A 22,777-nucleotide genomic window follows, 5' to 3' on the forward strand; every position below is an offset into this window, starting at 1 on the left:
CAGTAAACTTTTAACTTTATAGCAAGTCCTGTTGCTATTTTGCTTGTAGTTTAGTTACTTCATCAGCACTTTTTCAGTTCTTTTATTTTTTTTTGCATTTCTTCTGTGAGAGAAATATAGTCTATTTTGTACAATGCCAGCAAATAGAAAAACTCTGTGACAGAAGGTGAATAAAAAAACAAAACAAACACACATACAACTGAAATAGCAAAATAAAAATTAAAACAAAAGCTCACAAAACACAATGGAAGTGATTGAGGGAGACAGTAATGTGACAAAACAACTGGAGAAGTGAAAGAAACCGAAACATGCAAACTCTGCACTAATCCTTATTAAGGAAATACAAGTATACACATTCCCTGGCCACTTTATTCAGTATACCTGGTCAACTGCTCTCTAATGCAAATATGTAATCAATAAATGGCACAACAGCAACTCAAAACATGTAGGCAAGTAGACATGGCAAAGACAACTTCCTCAAATTCAAACTGAGCATTAGAATGGAGAACAAAGATAATTTAAGTGACTTTGAATGCAACGTGGTTGTTGGTGCCAGATGAGCTGATTTTAGTATTTCAGAAACTACTAATTTACTGTTATTTTTTGCACATTTCTATGGTTTATGGAGAATTAAAAAAAAGTGAGTGGCAGTTTTCTGGGTGAAAACACCTGGTAACTCAAAAAACACTCATTACAACTAAAATGCAGGGGCTCACCAAAACAAGATCAGCTCCTTGTTCAGCGTATGGCATAAAAGATTTATGCAGCTTTAAAGAGAAAAGAAGGCTCAATCTTTTACTAGGAAGGTGTAAATAATGAAGTGGCCAAGAAGTGTACATAAGTAAGTGTTAGCTTAACACTACAATAAGATAATTGGCAAGTTTTGCTTAATTCTACAGTGAGTGGTGCATAAACTCCCAGACATTATGTAGCCTGGCAGAATGCACAGTTTAATGCTGCAGCAGCGTAATATCGGCACCCTTAAAAGCTACAAAAAGAGAGTGACATGTGTGAGTTTCTCTAGGGGGTGGCACCATTGTTATTGAAGTCCCCATTGCATATATAAAATCATAATATATTTATCCATCAAGAAGAGGGAAACATGTCAGACATTTACAGCAGTGAAATTGTGAAAGTGAGTAAAATTAACCCAGAAGTGAAATTCATATTTTTCCATCGATTTATACTGTGGCAGGTGATGTGCTAAAAATTAACCATACTGTTGATTTTGCAGTTTGCATAGTTAACTTCACCAGGGCAAGAGCAGTGAATCACACAGTTTGTTGCACTTTTCATTCGGTTTTGAGCACTTCAGGTCAGTATCACTGCTGGTTTTTATTATCTCAAAGAGGAGATCATTTTAACACCTAAGGACACATGCTCAGAAGACATTGGTTCTCTTTCTCAGGGATGAAGTTCAACAAATCCAGACACAGATCTTCTCTCAGTGAAAATCACCTGTCCAGTGTCTTTTCCATTTGCACCTACGACATTAATGGACTTGCTCAAGTCCAAAACTACAGCGGCCCTGAGAGATCAGAGATATCAGCTTACTGTGAAATTAAATGTCAGTGACTTTGGTTACTTCAAAATGGTAATATGTTGAACATCTTGTTTACCAGCTCTTGACAAAAAAAATCTGCCTAATAACATCCACTGTTTATTTTTCACATATGTGAAGTTTATACTGTTTTCATTTCACGTATGTAAGTGCGAAATCATTTACTCTACTTTTACACCTGAAAGCAGTGTCTATTTTTTAAAACTTGTAGTCTGTCTCTGGAAAATAAAAATAAACCATTAGCCATTTTTTATTTTTTATTTTTAATTTAAAGTAAGCAGAAGATAGACAAGAGCCATAAAATAGATCGGAGATAGGATACAATGATGTTACTGGCATCAGCGGGCACTTAAAACTGGTGAGTTTTGTTTTTGGCACTTTAGAGAAATGCAGCCTTTAGTTGTTATCTGGTAATTTATAACACCCCACGGCAGAAGGTCTTGAATCAATAAAAGCTCAAAGTGCAGACTAGACGGTGAAAATAAAATATACATTGCTATAGACTCAGGTTAAACCACTGTCGCCCAGATTATCATCTCAAGCTGAGAAGTTGTAATAAACTATTTGTGACATCTGGCAGGACATTACAGCAGAGGTTTCTGGATCCAGTTAGTCATCGGTAGCTATAGTGAGAAACAGAGAGGAAATCTAGTCAGTCCTTTTCAACTTTTTTTCTAACAACTGTCAGTTTACTGTATAAATCTACCAACCGCAGTTATAGAGGATATTTATTTTATGAAGATCCATTACGCTAGGACCATCTCGCTGTCCGATGGGGATATAGGGATCTGGTTTGGGGATTATTGTTGGTCCGCCATCTTCAGAGAAGGCATATCTGTATCAAAGATGCAAAACATATATGATACAGTGATGCCCGAGTCTAAATGACAGATAATTATGTTGAATCAGAGAGCAACTCACCGTCCATAATGCATGACAGAGCTGTAGTCATATGGGCTGTTGAGATTGTTTGTCACCTGTTTCCTGAAGTTATGTATGTGCTCTGCCAAAAACAAAAAAAACAAAACACCTTCACACTCATTTTGTGAAAAATCTAGCCACTGCAATTAGAATGACGTAGTGATAAAACGTGCGAACCTGGCATGATGTTTTTCCATATAATTGTGACATAGTTGTCACGGTCTGATCGGGATTGCTCGTGTACGAAGCCGAGAGCATGCATGAATTCATGAGCAGCGATTCCCGACCACATGCACCCAGGAGTCTGCAGTGACAGGGTCTGGCTTCCCCCAGTCTGCCCCAGAAATGACCAGCAGCTAGGGAGGGATGCAGAGCACAAATTCTACGGTATGTACAATCATCACGGCACACTGTAAGAAGCCATAAGCAGGAGTCACGCTCACCCATATCTAGGCTGAACGTCAAGGAAGTTGCCTTCGTGAGTGCGGGGAACAAATTTAACGCATGTTCCAGCGGAAATGTCTTGCATTCCAGTTTCTATGGTGATTCTGTCCATGTCGTCTAAAGTTAGGGTGAAAGAATGCACAAAAAAGGCAAAATATGAAATAATAAAGGGATATAAGAAACCGGAAGCATCTCCTTAAGTCTTAAAGCTTCATACCATACAGTGGAGAGATGATGTAGGGTACATAGACAAATCCATCTACAGATTTAGGCCACAGACAGGTGTTGCCAGGGCAGGTTATGGCACTCCTTACATGAGAAACAGCAATATCGCCGTCCCTTATTGACATTCCTCTTGGGGCTCGTATCTCTGATGAGAAAATACATTCTTTTCAATATGCAGGGAAAAAACTGACATCAGTACAATTCTATGTAATTTACAGTTCACTTACTGCGATTGACCTCCAGGATTTGATCCATTGTGGTCATTTCATCATGCTCTATATTTTCCTCTGAACACAAAAATAAATATGGAATAAACAGAAAATCACTGTGAAAATGCAAGATGAGGTGCAAGGAATCGTGACCCACCAGAGAATTTCCTTTTCAACCTCACTTTCCCCTCGTGCACACCAGTCGAATTCTGTCGCACAAAAAATGTTGACATATTTCAGCTGCAAAGCATGACAAGACGAGAAAAAAGGAGTCTATATACTCCTCTTAATTATATACTTACTTTAACAGGTATTGTGTTCGCCTGGGTCAGCAAGCCAAACAAGATAACCAGAAGTATAATGGAAGAATGCATTGTTGTGTTTCAGGCTGGTTCACCAGTTTCAATCCAGCACTCTCCTGATGCAGGAGCTAAATGAACTCCTCACCTCCGCTGAATCTATATACCCACTTCTCCTCCGCTGCTCTGTACTGATTGGGCCTCAATTCAGATGATGAAGCATGATTAAGATCCCTCATCATGCGGTGTGTGTAATTTACTCTAAATCCACTGCTGATCCATAACAGGTGGGCCTGATGCTGACCTTCACTTATGCCCTGTACTTATTGCGTGCAAGATTCAGCACTTTCAGAAACAAGGCACTTAAAGGTGTTTTTGCTGTCCGAGTTCAGCCCGACAGACCAGCAATTTGTGTCTGACTGAGCTGGCAACTAGTGATTTTGTGATATGCTATCAGATGATAACTGTCTTGGCAACGGTAATTTTTTGTCACACAGTTAAATATATAAAAACAAAACTTTATCCTTTTCCAAATATCGCTTCTATTCTTATCAAGGGGCTAATTTTGAAGGGCAGTGACGAAGCGAAGATTCTCATGTGTCAGCACTTTATGAAAACTTCCCTCGTGGTGATTGGATGAACAGAAGAAACTACTGCATCTTCAGTTAAGGTAGCACATTTTTAAATATAGAGAACATGTCTATTTATTACCAGAGACTTTGTTCTTTAACCTTCCTCATTAAAACAGATTCAGATCTCCTGTTTAATGTGATCAAGTCACCCGTTCTAAGATTCTTCACATACCTTATTACCCTGCCTCTGCTTTATTACTCTTTATCTCTTATTGATCTGTAATATTACTGTTGAGTGCTTTGCCACGTGTCTATTTCAAACCAGGCTATCTATTGTGAGACATATTTTTACATAAAGCGAAATATCCAATTTAAAACGCACAAACTTTCATGTACACCAAGGATTTGCTGATAGAATCTTTATTGAAACTGTTCATATAATTCAACTGCAGTTTTGTTAAATTGGCCTTTACTACTGGTTCACTTCCATTCAGCCAGGTCTCTAATCATCCATGTCATCTGAACAGAAAGACAGAAAGAAATTACATTTGTGACAGTGATGTGCAGTGTGTTTAGGAGTTAATTCAGGACATTTGGTACTAACCACAATTATAAAGTCTGTTGATTTTTAGCTTGTCAATGTGGCTGAGAGATAAAGCCTGGCCCAGCTGGATGTTGTTGTTGTCCTTTGGAAGGATGGTTGCTTCCCCACGCTGTGAGTAGGCATATCTAAACATATACATAAATATGTATCGGCTTATAAATATATTTTAAAATAAAGGGGGTAAATTATAATATTTTGAGTGATTAACAGATCATTTTTTACTTACTTTCCAAAGTGCAGAATCGAGCCATAGTCATAGGGCAGATTCAGAGTGTCAGTCTTGAACTTCTCAAAGTTTCTCAATCGATCTGTTGGAAAAATGAATTTTCTGTTTTGAAAATCGGTGCAGAAATACAGTTAAAGCTTTCATTCCCTTTCCACAATGCCAACCCCTGCACACTTTAAAATTACCTCTTGAAATATTTGGCCACATGATGGTGACATAGTTGTCCCTATCTAAGCGGGACTGCTCGTGCACAAAGCCCAAGGTGTGCATGAATTCATGGGAAACCACTCCAACCTGGACGCAGTTAGGGATCTGGAGAGACACAGTCTGCCTTCCACCACGCGCACCAAGGTAGGACCAGCAACTGGATTAACACATAAGAGGACAGAAGAGTAACTTCAAGTGGTGAATTCACAGCTGGAGAGGAAACAAAACCTGAATACATTTTACAAAAGGAATTTTATGTAATTAAACTTTCCACGCTTCAGCTCTCACCCTGACTTTGGCTGGATGTCGATGTAGTCTCTCTGGTGAGTCCGTGGAACAAAACGCACACAGGTACCTTGCTCTATGTTGGCCATTCCTGTCTTTATCAGCATTGTATCCATTTCATCTGTTCAGTTGTTTAACAGGGGCGAGTAATTCATACATCATTAAAAAGAAGACTGTAATCCATTGCATGTACTTATGCCTCGAACGCTAAAACAACATACTGTATTCAGGTGAGAGGTTATATGCAATGTAGACATGTCCATCCACTGATTTGGACCACAGGCAGCTCCGTGCAAAGCAGATTCTGGGGGGTCTTCCGGAGGAAACAGCAATATCTCCCTCTCTGAGGGTGGTGGCGCCATCGATGATTTGCGTAGCTGATGCAGAAATCAGATTAAAGTTTTTTAACAGCAAGTTGGGGAATCTGCAAAAGAAAACCCCTCAAGTAAAGTGTGTGCAACTTACCTTTAAGCTCGTTGGTTTTAATGATTTTATCCATTGCTGTTTCTTCATTGACCCCTCTCCATTCTTAAAAAAGAAAAAAAAATTTGTGAGGGAGTGTGCAATTTTACGTCAGTCACAGTAATAATTTAAATTAAATCGAAACTGAGTGCACCTTTGTAGCCAGCGGGACCCCACTTTTGGTTGAACAAAAATTTCTGCAGAAAGCACAGACAAATTTATTTACAGCTCTGTTCATGAATTCATTAAATTCAGCGGTCCCAAGCACATTTACCTGAGCTTGCACAGCTGAGAGACAAATAGAAACCATGCAGAGGAGTATAATCCGCTCCATCTTTACCAGTCAGGTATGCCTTCAGTGTTACCATTTGACATGCACTAACACCTAGCTTTATATGTGTTCCCACTGCTGTCCTTAGATAATACCCATAATTACCTCAAGTAAATAACAGGGCTGGTGTTAGCTGTTTGTGAGTGAGCCTAATCTCCAAATTAGTTTGATTCTTTCATAAACAACATCTGCAACAGCGGCATAATGTAAGGTCTCACTGTGTATAATAACAGCTTAAAATCAATGACTAGCTTTAAATGAAATGGTTTTAATGTCTGGCAGAAATTTGGTACAATTTTAGGCTTTAGGTGTGTACATGAACCAAGAGTGCTGTTTTCTTTCTACTGAAACTAAGCTTACCATCAGTTCACGTGCAATGCATGAACGCAGCTAATTTTAAATCATTACTAAGTTGTGCAAAATTTTTGTTGATAACGTAGAAGAAATAAAAACTCTCACGCCCGAACAGGGACTTGAACCCTGGACCCTCAGATTAAAAGTCTGATGCTCTACCGACTGAGCTATCCGGGCTCTGCTAACTCAGTCGGAAGCAGTATTTATAAAGAGGAAAAGTCGAGTTTCCATCCCAGTAGGAATTCTTCCACGTGAAAATACCAGCATGACCGCATTTTCTGGCCATACATTTCTAACACAGGACGAAGTTTCTGCGGTAAGTCGACGCTGTTTTGTAAGCTAGCCTTCCTGAACATGACTAGCTACTGGCAGCTACGTACACTGATGCTAAAGTTACTAATTATCAAGTAAACAATAGAAGTACTAACAAACTAAGATGCCAGTTCGTTAACAGAGCAGGCTTTGACTCTTTGCCAGCAGGCTAGCTGTGAATTACGGCATGCAAACTTTGCAATTTGCAGGAGACGCAGGAGCAGGTTAATGAGCTGCGGCGTGCTATCGAAGAAACTAATCGTGAACTGGAGAAGGTCCAACAGAGAAGACTGCATACTGAAGAAGAGATAATTAAACGGTACACCACCCATTTACTTTAGTTTCCAATTAAATTGGGTGCCTGTCACGCTTAAAGTGTCCAAAAAACCCGATATTGTCTCAACCCGTATAATGCTTCCTGTGATGTGATACCAGTTATCGTCGGTGGGTGCACAACAGGCTGTTACTGTAGATTAATCGACCAGTCTATTAGGTACACCTCATGTCTTGAACTGCTCCCTCATGCAATCTAATCTAATCGGCAAACTCAGTGCACTTAGGCATGTAATTCAAGTTTCAAGGTCAAGCTGAGCCGCAGAATGGGGAAGAGAGGTGATTTTGAAAATGGCACAGCTGTTGGTGAGGAAACTCCTGATCTACTGGGAATTTGCTCCTCAGCCATTTCTAGGGTTTGCAGAGAATGGTTAAGAAAAGAGAAAATCCACTGAGTTTTCTGGGTGAACATGTCTTGTCAAGGAAAATGGCCAGACTGTTTTAAGCTGACAGCAGTAATTAAAATGACCACTGATTACAGCCAAAGTATGCAGTAATACATCTCTGAATGCACAGTATGTTGAACTGGAAGTAGAATGGGCTACAGCAGCAGAAGACCACACTGGATCCCACTCCTGTCAGCTAAGAACAGGAAACTGAGACCACAGTTCACGTGGGCTCATCAAGCGTCGCCTGGTCTGATGGGTCGCCATTTCTGCTGCTGTAAACAACATAAAAGCATGGATCCATTCTTCCTTCGATCAGTAAAAAAAATTGTTTTCAGGTAGATGCTATCCAGACTTGCTTGGGGTGTTTTTTCCTTTTTTGTTTGTTTATTTTTTTTATAGTAATCAGTGACGTTTAGCTTTCCCAAGTCTTAACTTGGAGTGTTATCCAAACTATTTAACATCATTTCTTCCTCCAGGAATATTGTTGATGAACATAGAGACACATACAAAGATTTCCCTCTATTAGTGAACGACATTCATAAGCCAGCTGGCGTTAAAAAAAAAACAATAAAAAAAATTTAATTAGTTTGTCTGGAATAAAGATTTATCTCTTGTATTAATTTGAAATACAAACACACCTCGAACTTGAATTCCAATATAAGTTTTTCCAGTGAGGGACAGTAAAGGATATTTCTATTCTTAACTAATCACCTTCTGAAAGGTATAGTATTTTGTCCTTTAGTTAGGGTACAGTTAGTTAGGGTTGGGTAATATTTCCACAGATGCTCTGGTTGTCAAAAGCAGTGGACAACTGTATGCTCATTCTGTTTTGGTTGCGCAATCGAGCCTTTCTGGGAGAGTTCAGACAGTGACCATCTAATTGCTAACAGTGTCCTCATCCCAAAGCCCTTACACTGAACAATCAATAATTATTTCAAAATAATAAGTTAACGTAAAAAAGAAAAAATTACCTACTGCCCATTTAGATTTAGTCAAATAGTTAATTATGCATAACCAGGTGTGATGTTTGCCTTTGTTTCTAAATGTGTAGCCCTTACATAATGTATTCTGCTGTCTTTCGCAGTACGAGAGAAACTGAACGGAGAGTGGATTTAATGATGGAAAAAAGCGAAATCGTTAATGCACTGCAACAACTGGGTCATCTGCTCCAAAGTGAGATGGATCTCTTTGAACAACTAAATAGCCAAAGCTCTCCAGACAGGTATTCCGAAGTGCTGTGGGCAAAACCGAAGCAGACGTGACATGTGCAAACCTACAATATATATTTTATATATTTCAGGAGTGAAAGGCTGAGTTTGCAGGACCAGAGTGAGAGCGCCAGCATTAAGGCAAGCCAGCTTCTTGCTGAAATCCTGGAGGTGAAACAGCAGCTAGAAGAGGTTGAGGATCGTTATTCGGAGGGTATGGGAATTACTCACAGAATACGTACAGAATTTACTGTATACAGACATGGAGTGAAATGTGCTCTCTCTCTGTCAACAGGTCAAGCTTTGCTCCCTGGGCCAACCTACAAGTTGGAGAGAAATCACACGATGCAGTGACTTACAAACACTGTTATTTTAATAAGTACAATAAAGTGTATATAAGTATTTTTAACAGCTAATAAAATATTCGTTTTTATCTTTTAAATGTATTTTATTGTTTCTTAAATAACAGTAAAGGGGATGATTCTGCAGTGAATATCTCCAAAGCTTCTCATTACTCGGGTGCTTCACATTAGAGATTAGATGAAACTTTATTAATCCCTCGGGTGGGTTCCTCTGGGAAATTCAGTTTCCAGTAGCAAAGCACCGAAAGAAGTTGCATGTTACAGATACATTAAGGGGAATGAGAGTAAGGATATAAGCATAAATACACCATATATACACATATACACATATATAGATACAGAATATACAATATGGATAAATAGGATTGCTCATTTGAGTGAGTATATTGCACAGTGATTATTGCACAGTCAAATATAAGAAAAAAGACAAAACAAAAAACAAATATTGCAAATATTGCACAGTGTAGAAAAGCACCTACAACTCAGTGGTTCCCGCCCTCCCTTGTCCCCCTGTTTCTCCTCCCTCTCCCCTCCAGTGAGGAGTCACATAGTCACAAATGGTCAACCTTCTCTATGCAGTGATTAAATAAGATGACAAATATTGCAAAATGTTTATGCTTATCTCAGTTACAGTATGGAGGAGATTAAAATTTCTCATGTCTCATGAGATTTCAGTGATGACAGAATTGACACACTGTCAGCCATTTGCAATATTTTGCAAAACAAAACCTTTATTCCCTATTTTCCCCATGTCATCTAGTCTTCATTAAAACCCAAAGATATCATGTCTGGATGACATGTTTCTTTCTTCCATCATAATCTAGCAAACTGATGAGGGTGTGGTTGGGTCAGTTTGAACTGCTGTAATCCTGGATGCATTGACAGCTCAACTTTCTGACCCGTGACTGCAAACAAAATCTAAAAAAACTTAGATTTCTTACTTCATAACTAAGGTTTTGCAACCCCAAATTTTGTAGTTTACATAAATCCAGCAGGCAACTTACATAGTAGATACAAAATCTTTCTGTTTTTCTTAATATATAATACATTACTGTATGTTGTTGCTCACAGAAAATCAACAAGGCAATCTTGGAAGCTCGTTTCCATGACTGGAAAAAAAAGTTTTTGCATCCATAGGTAATAAATTTAAGTTATTATCTCAAAAATTTGAGAATAACTTTAAAATTAAAGTTATTTTGTCAGACGTTCGCTTTGGTAACCCGAAATTTTGACTTACGGATCCAATTTCTTTTTCAGTGGCAGAAGCAAGCTTCCATGCAGTTACAAAACTGCAATGCTGGAAAAACTTTCACACTCTCCACATGCTCTCACTTATAGCAAACACATGTTCAATCCTAAGTTCCTTAGCTGGTTAAATGCACATGCTGATGACAGCTTCAGCAGCTGCAACCAGGCTGCCACAGCTGAGAGCAAGCTGCAAAACCATTCAACAGTCACACTATATGTTCTTCAGGAAATGCTGTCTATAAAAAACCAGACAGTGAAAGGAATTCTTTTCTTTTTTTGTACTGAGCAGGATTTTTGTTTTTGGTTCAGAAACAAGGGCTGACTCTTTGGGCTCACAAACAGCTCTTTGTGTTGTTTACAGCAAGCTCTGGTTGGCCCTAATATAATAATAATAATAGTCAATGATCGGTTCAAAATGTGTACCTAATAAAGTGTCTGTAAGCGCCTTTTACCATTAATCAGGCAGATTAACTCAACTAACTGTTTTATGTAATTTAGAGTCAACTTTGTTTGTTTGTTTATTCTTAAAACACAAACTAGCGTTTTAAGTTCCATCAGTACTTTTGTTTAAGTACTGGTGGGCTACGTTTGTAAACTATTAGTAATTATAAAGAAAACTTGTGTATAAACTGAATAAATAGTGTAATCTGTCATGTAAATGTCTGCAGTGATATATGCACGTTGCTGAAACGCGGTGAAAGCAGTTTGAAAGGAAAGATCGGCTAATTTACAACCTTTGGTCTTTGAACGCCACTCGCTGAAGCATTCATGACGCTCTTGGGCTTCCGTAGAAATGTCAGCGTAATCACATGTTACCCTAAGGTTGGCTCAGCTTTTTGTCAGTTCCTTTTATGGTAAGTCGTTTACTATTTTCACAGTAGTTCATTGTAACTTTTAGTAGTTGTAATGTCCTTAAAGTCCCGTTTAAGGAAGTGGACAGAGTCGGTGTTTTAAACAGATTGTGGCTTAACGTGTCGTTCAAAGAGCACACACTTATGTTTACATTAGCAAAATTGGGTTAGCCTTGTAGATCAAAACTGTCACTATAAATATAGGCTTGAGGTTGTTGCCAGCTGCTCTTATGATTCGTGCAGGAGAGTAAGTGTTAATGATCTGGTTCAGTTAACTGTCGTGGATCTGCCCCAGCCAAACACTATTTTAGGGGATCGCCAGCTACAGCTTATAGCAAGTTTCTCTTTCTTTCCATTACAGATGAGATAAACCAACCAGCAAACGATGACTACCCGCAAAGATTGTCGCTCCATCTTTGATTTGTGCTTGAATGATGAGGCTTTTGGATTGAGAGAGGTGAACCCCGTCCTGAAGGAGGGTGTAATTATTGACCTCGCCTCAGATTGTATGTATGGAACACATATGTTGTTGTGGGGAAAAAGATGCCCAGTTTATTCAGTCGTTGAATAAATGTCTTTTCTTCACACAGGTGTGGAAAATAGAAGTGCTGAAGATGACAGGCGGGAAGGCGAATCCAGCCTGGTTAGAGAGGTGTCTGAGAAGATGGTCTGCTCAGCCTGCAGATGTCCCTTTATTAACCGCGAGGAGCAGGTAACCACGCAGTACTCTACAATCTGTTCATGCATTGAGAACCGGTGCCTGAACACGCACTTTGTGTTGCAGAGGGAGCACTACAAGCTTGACTGGCATCGGTTCAACTTGAGACAAAAGATGGCCATGTTGCCGCCTCTCACAGCGGAGGAGTTTGAGAGGAAGACGGGTGCAGGTGAGGAAACTGGAGTAATACACATCTAAGATGGAGTTTAACTAGGAAAAAAAGGTCTGAAGCAGTTGGAACAACTGACCTATTGTTGTCACTTTACAGGAGACTTATCAAGTATCTCGGGCTCAGAGTCCGATTCAGAGGACGAAGACTCGGACAGCGATGCTGGAGTTAAAAGCAGAACGGTCTCTGACAAAGACATGGAGAGCTCAGGTGAAACTCCTTTAACAGTTGATCGGCTCTCCAGCAAGTTGGTTTTCCAGAACTCAGTGGGAGATTATCTGTTAGTCTACCGCTGCATACTTAAGGGAAAGGTGAGGATCAGTCCAATGAAATCTATAATCTGTTTAAAAAAAAAAAAAAAAAAACACTTTAGATTTATATAATTTAATATTTTGTCATTTTTCCTGAAAAGTTTCAGTTGGATGACGAACACGATGCAGGATCCTCTCTGAAAGCTATAACAAAGAAGACTGCGTGGGTCATTCTCATGACTGGTGGAGGTCATTTTGCTGGTGCTGTATTTGAAGGGTAATTTTTTATTTCCCTGCTTTGTATGCTTTCATATTACACATTATGGCTGAAATTTAAAGCACAACAACAGCCGATTTACAGAGATGTGAAGCGTCCAGCACAATGTATCTTATGTTCCAGAAAACAAGTCCTTCTGCACAAGACCTTCCACCGATACACAGTGCGAGCAAAACGAGGCACTGCCCAGGGACTTCGAGATTCTCAGAACCGCAGTCACGCACCAAAATCTGCAGGAGCTGCACTGCGACGACACAATGAGGCGGCGCTAGTCAAGGTCATACTGCGCTCCATCAGATCGCCTTTTGAGTGAAAGCCATGCCTTATCTGTTCTTCTTCATAAAGTTTGGTTGATGTTTTTCAAACAGTGGCTATAAAAGCTCAAGATTCCTTTGGCTGATTCATTAGTTTTTCTCCTCCAAGAATAGATCATGCACTTTTGTGAGGTTGCGGTAGTGTAGCCATGGAGCCAAGTATTTAGTTTTGGCTATGTGGTTAAATTCTCTGCCTCACTCATAGGATGACGTAGTATTCTGTTTTATTTATTTTTTTTGTTAACCTGGATTTTTATTTAAAATTTTTTTTTTTTTTAACTTTTTGCAGGACATTCAGGACCTTCTTGTAACCTGGGCCGAACACTTGAAAGGGGCCTCTAAAATATTCATACGAGCTCCCAGCTACAACAAAACTATCTTTTTTGGTGGTCGAGGAGGTCCCCTTGATAAAAAAGATCCCAGGATCTGCACAATCCCCTTTGCAACACGCAGGGCAACATTTCGAGAGGTACAGAGGGTACATGAGGTCCTTTCTACTGTTCATGTGTATGGTAAGAAGCACGAAGTGCTTGAAATAATAAAATGTCTTCTTCACGTGTTTATGCAGCTTAGGTATATTTATCGCACAATCAGTAATATCTTTTTTTCAGGGAAAGACGCAGACATTTCTGCAGTCTTCAGTCCAACTAAAAAGCTGTGGAAAAAAGCTGTTAAACCCACAGCAGAACTAAACACAGATCAAGAGAAAGGTAGGTTTAAGATGTTTAAACATGGTCTGTAAGCTCTCTGTTGACCTCGGTGGATAAAGTATAGCATCAAATAATAATGTTAAACTTAGTAAACCTGACTGCAAATTTATTGCTTGCATCAGCTGAAGAAAACCGCGAAAGCACTGATGAAGAAGAGTGTGGGGAGATCCAGCTGGAGATGGTGGAAATGACATTAGGAACACTGGACCTCAGGGAGTGTGAAATCCATCCCTCCAGGCACAAAAGGAGGAGGAGACGAAATAAGGAGGAAGCTAAAATTCCAATTGAAGGTAGATCCGATCAACTATCTCATCGCAGGTGGAATCCAAGGCATGCTAGTTTATTACTCAATTGTTCTGCAAAATTTATGAAATACCAGATTCATTTGGGACCGATCCAAAGAGCATCGAAGCAGAAGGTAAAGAAGAGGAACTGCCAGAGGCTACACCAGTAGAAGATCTCCCTCAAGAAGTGCAGTCAAAGAGCAAGAGGAAAAGGAAGGTACAGAGCAAGAAACAAGTGGATGGTGAGTAGGGGTTTAAATCTATTTTTTTCCACTTGTTTCTCAGTCTTGCAAAAGCTGTGTAATGCATTGTTTTCAAGTGTGAAAACTCAACATTAAGCTTTCTTTCTTTATAGATGTTGTTGAAGAGTCATGTGAGTATAGCCTCAGGGATGCACTCTTTACTGCCTGCAAGGTTGGGGATGTGGAAGCTCTGCGCGCACTCCTCCAGCTCCCTGTGGAAAAGTCAGAGGGTCAAGAGCATTTGGAGAGCAAACTTTCTGATGGCTCAAGTCCTCATACTCTCCTCAATAAACCCATTGATGCTTCAGGGTTCACATTACTGCATGTTGCCACAGCTGCTGCACAAAAGGCAGCGATCGGCCTCCTCCTAGATGAAGGAGCAGACCCCTCCTGCAGGTATAAAGAATATTATCGTCAAGCGTTGTAAAAGTGTGATTGTATAGCAGCTGAAGTGAACACAGTGAAACCTTGCCCAGGTTTAATTACCATCTCTACATTATTCCTTTACAGGGATAATAAAGGGCAGACACCGTACATCGTCGCCCCTGACAAAGACACAAGAAACGTCTTTCGGAAATATATGGGGGATAATCCCGACAAATACGACTACAGCAAGGCCCAGGTAAGGTTAAACTCGTGCACCTTTGAACATGTATTGCATTAAACGCAAGCTGGTAATTTGACTAAGTGTCTTACTCCTGTGCAATTAAAGATCCCTGGGCCGCTGACGGCAGAGATTGAACTGAAAAAGATGGAAAAGAAAAAGGCCCAGAAGGCCCAGAAAAAACAGCGAGAAAAAGAGCAGAAAGAGGAAAAGAGGAAACAAGAGCTGGAGGCAGAGGAAAAGAAGCAGTTTGTATCTCTGACTGATCGTGAAAAGGTAGGTTACTGCTAAAGGTCTGCAGCTGATTCCTTGTAAAAGGCTGTTTTTTGGAAATGTTCATATTTGGCTTATTGATTATAGAGAGCTCTGGCAGCAGAGAAGAGATTTGCAGCGCAGGTTGCTGCAACAGGAGCCAGCATCTCTAATATCAAGTACGTCTCTCAAGAGCCATCCTCTCGCTGAGCTAATGCATAATGTAATAGCAAGTTATTTAAAAGCTGCACTGAAATACAGTGTGACTCTTCTGTGGGTTTGTCTTTGTCAACAGGAGGTGCTGGCTGTGTGGGGAGTCTCTGCTTGGGAAGATCCCTTTTCAGTACCTGGATTATTCATTTTGCACTCCCCGCTGTGTTCAAACGCATCGGAAAGCAAATGCTCCTCCAGGAAAGACCTAGTGTCCATCTAGGAACTATTTTACTTGGAGAGGAGTCTACCTCATTAAAAGTACTGGTTAATTTGGCTTTTTAAGGCTTTGACTTGCCTTAATTTTATTGCGGCAGGTGATTTTCGACACTCGGATACATATACTGTATGTAATAAAATCAATGTACAATTTATTTACAGCATCTGTAATCGGCAAAAAGAAAAGCAGTAATTAAAAACAACAGTCAGCATATATTTCTTTTGCACAGGCTTGGTGAATATTGTAACAGCAAGTAATTAAGTGTTCAGTGTTTCTGTGTCAAAAATTAAAACTGCTGACATCAGATTGTGTTTCATATGCCATAGAAATACTGTTGTGTAGCAGCTCCTTCAGGTGAGATCATTTGTTCAGAGTACTATTGTGCTTCAGTCAGACTGATAATTATTTTTAGAGCTGCAATGTGAAGAAAATGTTATACTTCAAAATTCAGTGGGCTCCGTCAAAGCTTTTTAGGCGTGATGTTGAGCTGAGGTCGGTCCATAAAAAGAACCCTCGAGTGTCCTGGAGCTCCTTCCAGCTCCAGCACCGTGATGTTGTTGGGCAGGGTGGTGCTAAGCAGGGGTCCGGGGACATAGACAGTCTGCTGAGGCCCTCTGGCTGGCCAGTATCGTCCCAGGTTCACACCATTAATCCAAACCTGACCCTGATGAAGGAAAAATAAACATCCAGAAGAATACAGTTATTTTATTCCTTGCTAGAAACGTGGGGTAAATGAACAAAAGAATAAAGTCTGCCAGGTCCAGAATGTCCCCAAATATAGTCAGCATTACCTTAGTCCATTCATTGAGCTTGAGGAAAGTGTCCCATGCTAAGCCGTTGGGCTGCAAAGTCCCCATGTAGAAGGTTGGTCCACGTGTAGGTTCTCTCCGAGGAGCAGGGTCAGACTTTCGGCTGTTGCCGTGAGGCCATCCACCAGTAACGGCTCCGTCAATGTCCAAAGGGTAAATCTTCCAGTCAGTCAGAACATCTTTACCCAGGATCAAGTTGCTCAACAGGCCCTGAAATTCACACAATATTTACCAGTTAAAACCCGTAGTCCATGGTTTTACTTGCTGCAACTTCCAAACAGCTGCAGGGAAATGTATGTTTTTAAATGCTTGTACTCTGCTTGCTTGCTTTATTAATTGCCTTGCCTTGTAGTCATTGATCTTGCTGCCAAAGTTAACCCTGCCCATGTTCTCTACGAGGATGTCCAGTGTGTCCCCCTGCTGTCCCGTGACATTCATCACCAGCACAGTGTCTCTCTCTAACAGGCCCTGGAAAACCTGTTCAAACAGTTGTGTTTCCAAAAGCGTGAACGGATACAACATCATTTATATTTGAAACTTCACAATTTGACGCAGACAAACAAGCTCAGATTTAACCTACAACGTTTTTCCCCTGACGAGGACCTCAACAAAAGTTCACAGTCAGGCCTTACCCCATTGACGGACACATATGCACGGTCATGAACCCCATTCAGTGGAGAGATAAGTGGTGTGGGCTCTGAGAGGTTTTGCGGCAGTGTGGTCCGATATAGCACGTATCCATAGTACTGAACACAATAGACAACACAGGTTGCAGACACAACAGTCTAGAAGTTCTCCATGGTTCAAGAGTTACAGTGTTTCTACAATAATGCTCTCCCCACTGTTTCCCTCAGACACCCCATACCTGTTTCACCTCTTCAAACGTAATAGGATACTGAGATTTGATTGGTCCCAGAGGTGAAAGGGTGTTCAACAGGCCACTAATGTCCCCAACCTGTTAAAGTGACACTTTTTTTGAGTTTTGAACATTTTTAAAAATATTTCTTGACATTGGGATTAATTTCCTGAACTGATCCTACCTTTTGCAGAGTCACAAAGCCATAGGCAAACTTGGGAGTTGCTGGTGGCATGGGGCCAGAGGGAATCTCTCTAAACTGTTGAGAAATGGTGACGAATTAATCATGCATTAATCAGGACATCAGCCTTAGCAGGTGGCTGTTCAATCAGTTCTACCTGCTTTATGACATCTCTAATAGCCAAGAGCTTCTCTGTGGGGTCTCCTGCCTCAGTCAGCGGGGCGTCGTAATCATAACTTGTGACTACTGAGCGAAACCTGGTGTCATGATCAGCACCTTAGTGAGAACAACAGAGCGTTACTAGAGACCACTAAACTGCAAACTGAGCTTTTATCTGCCTCTAAAACATGAAAACTGTGATATAATCTGGCACTGAGACAATGAATGAATGAATACTGAGATTCTGTCAATAAGTTACCATTCCAGTAGCCAAAGTTTGTTCCTCCTTCAAACATGTACCTGAGAAGAAAGAGAGGTAGAGTGTAATATCAGGAAATTAGCAGTGGTGTCTTAAAGGATGAGGTTGCTGGCTTTTATTTAATCCAATTAAAGGATCCCAATGATCATTACATTGATTACAGTGGCACTGTGATGTCCTTTTAGCCAAATTTACCTAGCTTATCCAAAAACTATAAGAAAACATAATCCGTCCATTTTCTTAACCGCTTATCCCCACAGGGTCACAGTGAGGTTGTACACCGATGCCCATTTTAGAATAAAACAGGTGGCAGTAAAAGTATCTACCTCTCCATATGTCTATTAATCTGTCAGCTTGATTCAGTTCGAACATTTCAAAAAAGGAGGCCTGTCATGCCACACCGTGTTAAAGATTCTAATGTGTGATCAGTGTAACACTTTTGAGCCAAAGGCTAGTCTTGGCTCTGTATGATATGAGTGGGAATCCCTCCATCAGGCACAGCTCTGGCTGTGATCACAGATTTCCTAACTACCTCCTGTTTCAGTAAATTCAAGTAAATAAGGAATATTTTGAACTCTGGATCATGCAAAGGTTCTCTAGTATGGTATAAGGACAAAGGCATGAAGTAGGAAATGAGTAGCTGTAAATGGACAGTGGCCTTTCGCTGTAATTTAAAAGAGAGGTATGAAAATCCTCATCTTCAGTTGGATTCAAACATGACTCTTTGTTAAATGCCACTGATACTGCAGGTAAGCTCATAAGCTTGGAAAATAAACCAGTTGTTGTGGTTGTTGGATCAGGCTTTTACATTAGTATACTAACACAGTTTTATTATTTGAATGTGTTTCTACAGAGAGGAAGGTTTGGGGGTTTGTGGAGACATACATGTTGACGTTGGCCCCCATGGTTAGCATTTCTCCTAGCACTCTGCTGACCTTCTGATCATCAACCACAGCATGCTGATCTCCCCAGTGATCCAACCAGCCAGTGTAAAACTCTGAGTTCACCTGCAACGTAATTTAAAACAGTTTTATCACATATACCTGTGAAATCATACGAACGAGTTAGAAATTCATTTTTACTTGTGAAAGAGGTTTTAACTATAGTACATTATTGACATAATAGCAAGTGGTGGAAGTGGTGCACACGATTGGATTGCATTCAAATATTGTGTCCACCTCACTGTGCCTTTCTTTTCTCTAACTGCTTTGACTCCACCCCTGCTGGTCATGTAAGATAGCTGTCCTACCTGAGCCTATTATGAGGTTTGTCTTTGTATGAAAGGCGACCTTTAAGACAAAGAAAACCAAAAAGAAAGTTGTTAAAGGGGAAGTCGTCCAGAACGAGACGCACCTAAAAAAGATTTGTTTTAGAAGGTGATGGAGAAAACCCTGAAAGATTCATAAGGATTATTTTGAACTGTGAATCATGCAAAGCTACTCTAAGTGTATCCAGGAAGAAAGGTAAAGAGCTCAGCTTTTCCGTTTTAAATAATTTCTATATCAATCAATAAATTAAAAGTAACTGATTAGTAATGCACCACCACCCACTGTGAACATCAGCAGAATTTTTTCCTGCAGCTTTTTTAATCGTATTGAATGTCATTAGAATACACAGGTGTACATAATAAAATGGCCAGTGAGTGTGTATTGTGTATATTCAGTCACTGCTTGTTAGGATTATGTTTAGTGAATAGATATGTAACGAACCAGGGGTCCTCGAGGTTCAAATCGTCGTTGCCGGGCGAAGGCTTCAGTGATGTTGGTGTCTGAGAAAAGAACACATAGAAATAACAACGATCTCTAAAAGAACAAAAAGATGATGTTTTATCTTTGGACACCGTCACACAATACCAACCTGTCCCAAAGTCTATTGTGGCATATAATCCTTCCAGAGTCCCACATATCATTTCCTTGTTTGTGTTTCCATCAGTGGTGAACAAGATGACGTCCTCGCCCAGAAAGAAGCGGAAGAGAGTGCGCAGGTGACGCATGTAGTTGTAGTCACAGCTGTAGTAACTCCCATATTCATTCTCAACCTGCAGTTAAGATTGTATACTTTCAAATCCAATAATAATACACTAACTCTTAAAAAGCTTTATAGCTACCCACTCAGAACTCTACCTGGACAGTAATGATGTTTCCCCCGTTAACATAGAGCCAAGGTTTCACTTTGGGGAGGAGAACAGCAAGCCAGTTGCTGACTGCCTGCAGGTAATCTTGGAGAAAACAGATAATGGGCATAAAGCAATACATTTTAAAAAGGGTCATAGGTGCATGTTTTACCTGTGTCTGCAGAGCGCAGTATGATGTTTGGCTTTTGAAGTAACCAGGCAGGCAGTCCACCCTGCAAGAGAAAATTAGAAGGGAATGAAGGCAGAAACATGGGCAATCATGTGATTAGCCAGCCTCTTTTATCTCACCACAGGGATTTAGAGAGCAGTGTAAAAAAATACCTCCACACATTTTAACTTTGTATTTTTAATATATGAAATATGGCATAAATGTGTGCATCCTACTACAGTTATAGTAATATATACCACCAGCCACTTCATTAGGTGAACCTGCTCAACTGCTCATTAACACAAATATCTAATCAGCCAATCACACAGCAGCAACACAATGCATTTAGCCACGTAGACACGGAGAAAATGTCCTACTGAAAATCAGACTGGTCATCAGAATGGGAAAGAAAGGTGATTTAAGTGACTTTGAACGTGGCGTAGTTGTTGGTGCCAGATAGGCTGATGTACTCTGATTTTACAACATAATCATGACTACAGTTTACCTGTAAGCCGCAGTTCTCTGGCCCATCAGAATGACCAGAGTGCTTCAAGCTTATAGGAAGACAAAAGTAACTCAAATAACCACTTGTTACAACCAAGGTATGCAAAGAGCATCTGTGAACATGTAAAACAGATTCACAGATTAAGCAGTTGGGCATGTGAAGACCACACGGGTGCCACTCCTGTCAGCTAAGAACAGGAAACTGAGGCTACAATAATCAGATTGTTCAAAACTGGAAAACAGAACATTGGATAAATGCCGCCTGGTCTAATGAGTACTGATTTCTGCTGCAACACTGGATGGTAGGCTCTAAACTTGGTTTAAGTAAAATAAATGCTTGTATCCATGCTGCCTTGTATCAACAGGTCAGAATGCTGCTGGTGGTTTAATAGGGTGGTGTTGAGTTCACTGTACTCAAATGTTCTCCACAATCACCAGACTTCAATATCTCAATCCAACAAAGCACCTTTGGGATGTGGATGTTATGACCTCTGTTCTCACCATTTCCCATTCAGCACAGATGTACGGTCCAGGACGCAGGATGACCAGCAGACCTGTCTGGTTGGCCAGATCCAAAAAATGCTCCAGATCTCTGTCTCCTGTGAAGTTTTGAACTCCCTGTACCGTTTCATGGAAGTTCCAGGGCACATATCTGTGTATACAGACATGGTAAATGTACAATGTTTATAAAGGCCAACAAACAATCCAGTTGAAAAACATTCCTATTTAAATGTTTGCGATGCGTTCGGCTTACACTTGGATGGCATTCAGTCCAGTCATGTACATCTTCGCGAGTCGGTCCTTCCAGTAGTACCGTGGGATTCTGGAGTAGTGGATACTCCCTGAGATGTACTGAAAAGTCTTCCCATCTTTCAGGAAACAGTTTCTTTTGTAGTCTATAGAGAAAGATCTCTCTCCAGAGGCCTGCAATATAGTCACGGTAACTGCTATGAGAGTCAAAGTGCTGATAATCTGTCTATAACTTCCACTGCATATTTCTCAGGACTGAACTTGGGTAGCAGCTTGGACAGATATTAATGATGCTGCGAGAACAACTGTAGGTAAACTATGTATGTATGCACATATAAAAGGTTACAGAAATTATATATATTTTTTGCACGAACCTTTCAAGGAAGTAGAGAGAGGGAGGGGGAAAATGAAAGACCAGCTGACTGAACTACTGTAAAAAAAAAAAACAACAACTTTAGTTTCGTTCTTACCAAATTTCCATTCACATCTGAACAGGCAAGAGTCAGTGCAGCGAGGAGTAAGGCAGCAGCAGCCATGTCCGCTGCCTACCTGTGACGGTTAAACCTAAAACATCTATAACAGCTATAGATGCAAACATATACAGTCTTCTTTCACCTCACTCCAAGTCTATTATTAACAGGGGGAAGCATTGAGTCAACGTCCTCCCCGCTTCAGTAGCACTACCACGTGATTTTTATTTAGTCATCAGCTGGGTCCTAAAGTCTGTCGATTCGCCTCAAAACCTGTTCTGGCAGGCCCCTTTTTGTCATCACCCTTATCAGTGAGACCTCAATTTCACTAGTAGTTATTATTTTTCTCATAAATAGAGACATTTAATATACTATAAATATCTCAATGCTTAAATTATAAATGAAATAAAAATAAACAAGATTAAATCTTGATCCAAATATGTCAAGCACACTTGGAAGTTAAAAACAGAGGCAAAAATTCAATGTGGTTATAGATTTTAAATTATAAAATTTAAATATCAGTAGCTAAGTAACATAACTTTACTGCATTCCTGTGTGTATACCTGTCTATTGTTGGGGTTATTTACACATGTGAACATACAAAAAACACAAAAACGACAAAATAGAAGTATGTAAGTCTGTAACTGTGCAGGCTAAGTGGGAATCCTGCCACCAAAGCCACCCTATGACGCCTTGCTTTTAACAACATGCTGTCATACTATGCATTATGTAGGCTGAGAACAATTCCCTTTGTGTTTTGCATGGCAAAATAACAAAGCAGCCAGTTCAGGAACGGGTAGCTTTATTATAGCTTTAGGACCCCGCTCCTAAAGCTATAAGCTCTGTGTCCTTG

General features: G+C 40.2%; 5 protein-coding genes and 1 non-coding gene across 8 annotated transcripts; 2 read left to right on the top strand and 4 right to left on the bottom strand.

Moving 5' to 3' along the window:
* Nucleotides 1-66: 66 nt before the first annotated feature.
* LOC146370534 (hatching enzyme 1.2-like) lies at nt 67-3,776 on the bottom strand. Of its 2 annotated transcripts, XM_084908706.1 has the most exons (9): nt 3,663-3,776; nt 3,518-3,569; nt 3,379-3,438; nt 3,144-3,296; nt 2,926-3,043; nt 2,660-2,838; nt 2,483-2,564; nt 2,272-2,396; nt 67-2,184 (listed from the first exon to the last, which is right to left on the bottom strand). In XM_084908706.1, the coding sequence occupies exons 1-9, from the start codon at nt 3,732-3,734 to the stop codon at nt 2,171-2,173; spliced, it is 855 nt and encodes a 284-aa protein (XP_084764832.1). In that variant the 5' UTR covers nt 3,735-3,776; the 3' UTR covers nt 67-2,170. The 2 variants fall into 2 exon arrangements, with proteins under 2 accessions (XP_084764832.1, XP_084764833.1); XM_084908707.1 differs by lacking the exon at nt 67-2,184 and having other exon boundaries at nt 2,264-2,396.
* Nucleotides 3,777-4,617: 841 nt separating this feature from the next.
* Nucleotides 4,618-6,656, bottom strand: hce2l2 (high choriolytic enzyme 2-like 2). The gene is made up of 9 exons (XM_084908902.1): nt 6,290-6,656; nt 6,170-6,212; nt 6,019-6,081; nt 5,775-5,930; nt 5,557-5,674; nt 5,247-5,425; nt 5,062-5,143; nt 4,836-4,960; nt 4,618-4,750 (listed from the first exon to the last, which is right to left on the bottom strand). Exons 1-9 carry the CDS (start codon nt 6,347-6,349, stop codon nt 4,734-4,736), a joined length of 843 nt encoding a protein of 280 aa, XP_084765028.1. The 5' UTR covers nt 6,350-6,656; the 3' UTR covers nt 4,618-4,733.
* A 92-nt stretch (nt 6,657-6,748) lies between these two features.
* On the top strand, nt 6,749-9,429 carry LOC146370536 (uncharacterized). The gene is made up of 5 exons (XM_084908903.1): nt 6,749-7,016; nt 7,222-7,331; nt 8,819-8,956; nt 9,035-9,156; nt 9,238-9,429. Exons 1-5 carry the CDS (start codon nt 6,966-6,968, stop codon nt 9,294-9,296), a joined length of 480 nt encoding a protein of 159 aa, XP_084765029.1. The 5' UTR covers nt 6,749-6,965; the 3' UTR covers nt 9,297-9,429.
* trnak-uuu (transfer RNA lysine (anticodon UUU)) lies at nt 6,805-6,877 on the bottom strand. The gene has a single exon. It is a non-coding gene; the product is annotated as a tRNA-Lys (tRNA).
* A 1,858-nt stretch (nt 9,430-11,287) lies between the features above and the next one.
* Nucleotides 11,288-15,960, top strand: ankzf1 (ankyrin repeat and zinc finger peptidyl tRNA hydrolase 1). 2 transcript variants are annotated; one of them, XM_084908350.1, is made up of 16 exons: nt 11,288-11,406; nt 11,765-11,909; nt 11,994-12,115; nt 12,188-12,290; nt 12,390-12,601; nt 12,703-12,818; nt 12,942-13,095; nt 13,422-13,644; nt 13,744-13,842; nt 13,965-14,132; nt 14,222-14,368; nt 14,482-14,764; nt 14,879-14,990; nt 15,081-15,248; nt 15,333-15,403; nt 15,520-15,960. In XM_084908350.1, exons 2-16 carry the CDS (start codon nt 11,789-11,791, stop codon nt 15,644-15,646), a joined length of 2,226 nt encoding a protein of 741 aa, XP_084764476.1. In that variant the 5' UTR covers nt 11,288-11,406; nt 11,765-11,788; the 3' UTR covers nt 15,647-15,960. The 2 variants fall into 2 exon arrangements, with proteins under 2 accessions (XP_084764476.1, XP_084764477.1); XM_084908351.1 differs by lacking the exon at nt 11,288-11,406 and adding an exon at nt 11,434-11,650.
* On the bottom strand, nt 15,780-22,129 carry glb1l (galactosidase, beta 1-like). The gene is made up of 16 exons (XM_084908353.1): nt 21,925-22,129; nt 21,459-21,628; nt 21,206-21,356; nt 20,204-20,264; nt 20,042-20,136; nt 19,776-19,956; nt 19,628-19,686; nt 18,804-18,925; nt 17,919-17,959; nt 17,658-17,776; nt 17,504-17,578; nt 17,329-17,418; nt 17,096-17,209; nt 16,809-16,940; nt 16,446-16,673; nt 15,780-16,318 (listed from the first exon to the last, which is right to left on the bottom strand). Exons 1-16 carry the CDS (start codon nt 21,988-21,990, stop codon nt 16,115-16,117), a joined length of 1,908 nt encoding a protein of 635 aa, XP_084764479.1. The 5' UTR covers nt 21,991-22,129; the 3' UTR covers nt 15,780-16,114.
* Between the last annotated feature and the right edge of the window lie 648 nt (nt 22,130-22,777).

Source organism: Perissodus microlepis, chromosome 16 (assembly GCF_051167445.1).
Source record: "Perissodus microlepis isolate ML-2025 ecotype Zambia chromosome 16, ASM5116744v1, whole genome shotgun sequence".
Classification (NCBI taxonomy): domain Eukaryota; kingdom Metazoa; phylum Chordata; class Actinopteri; order Cichliformes; family Cichlidae; genus Perissodus; species Perissodus microlepis.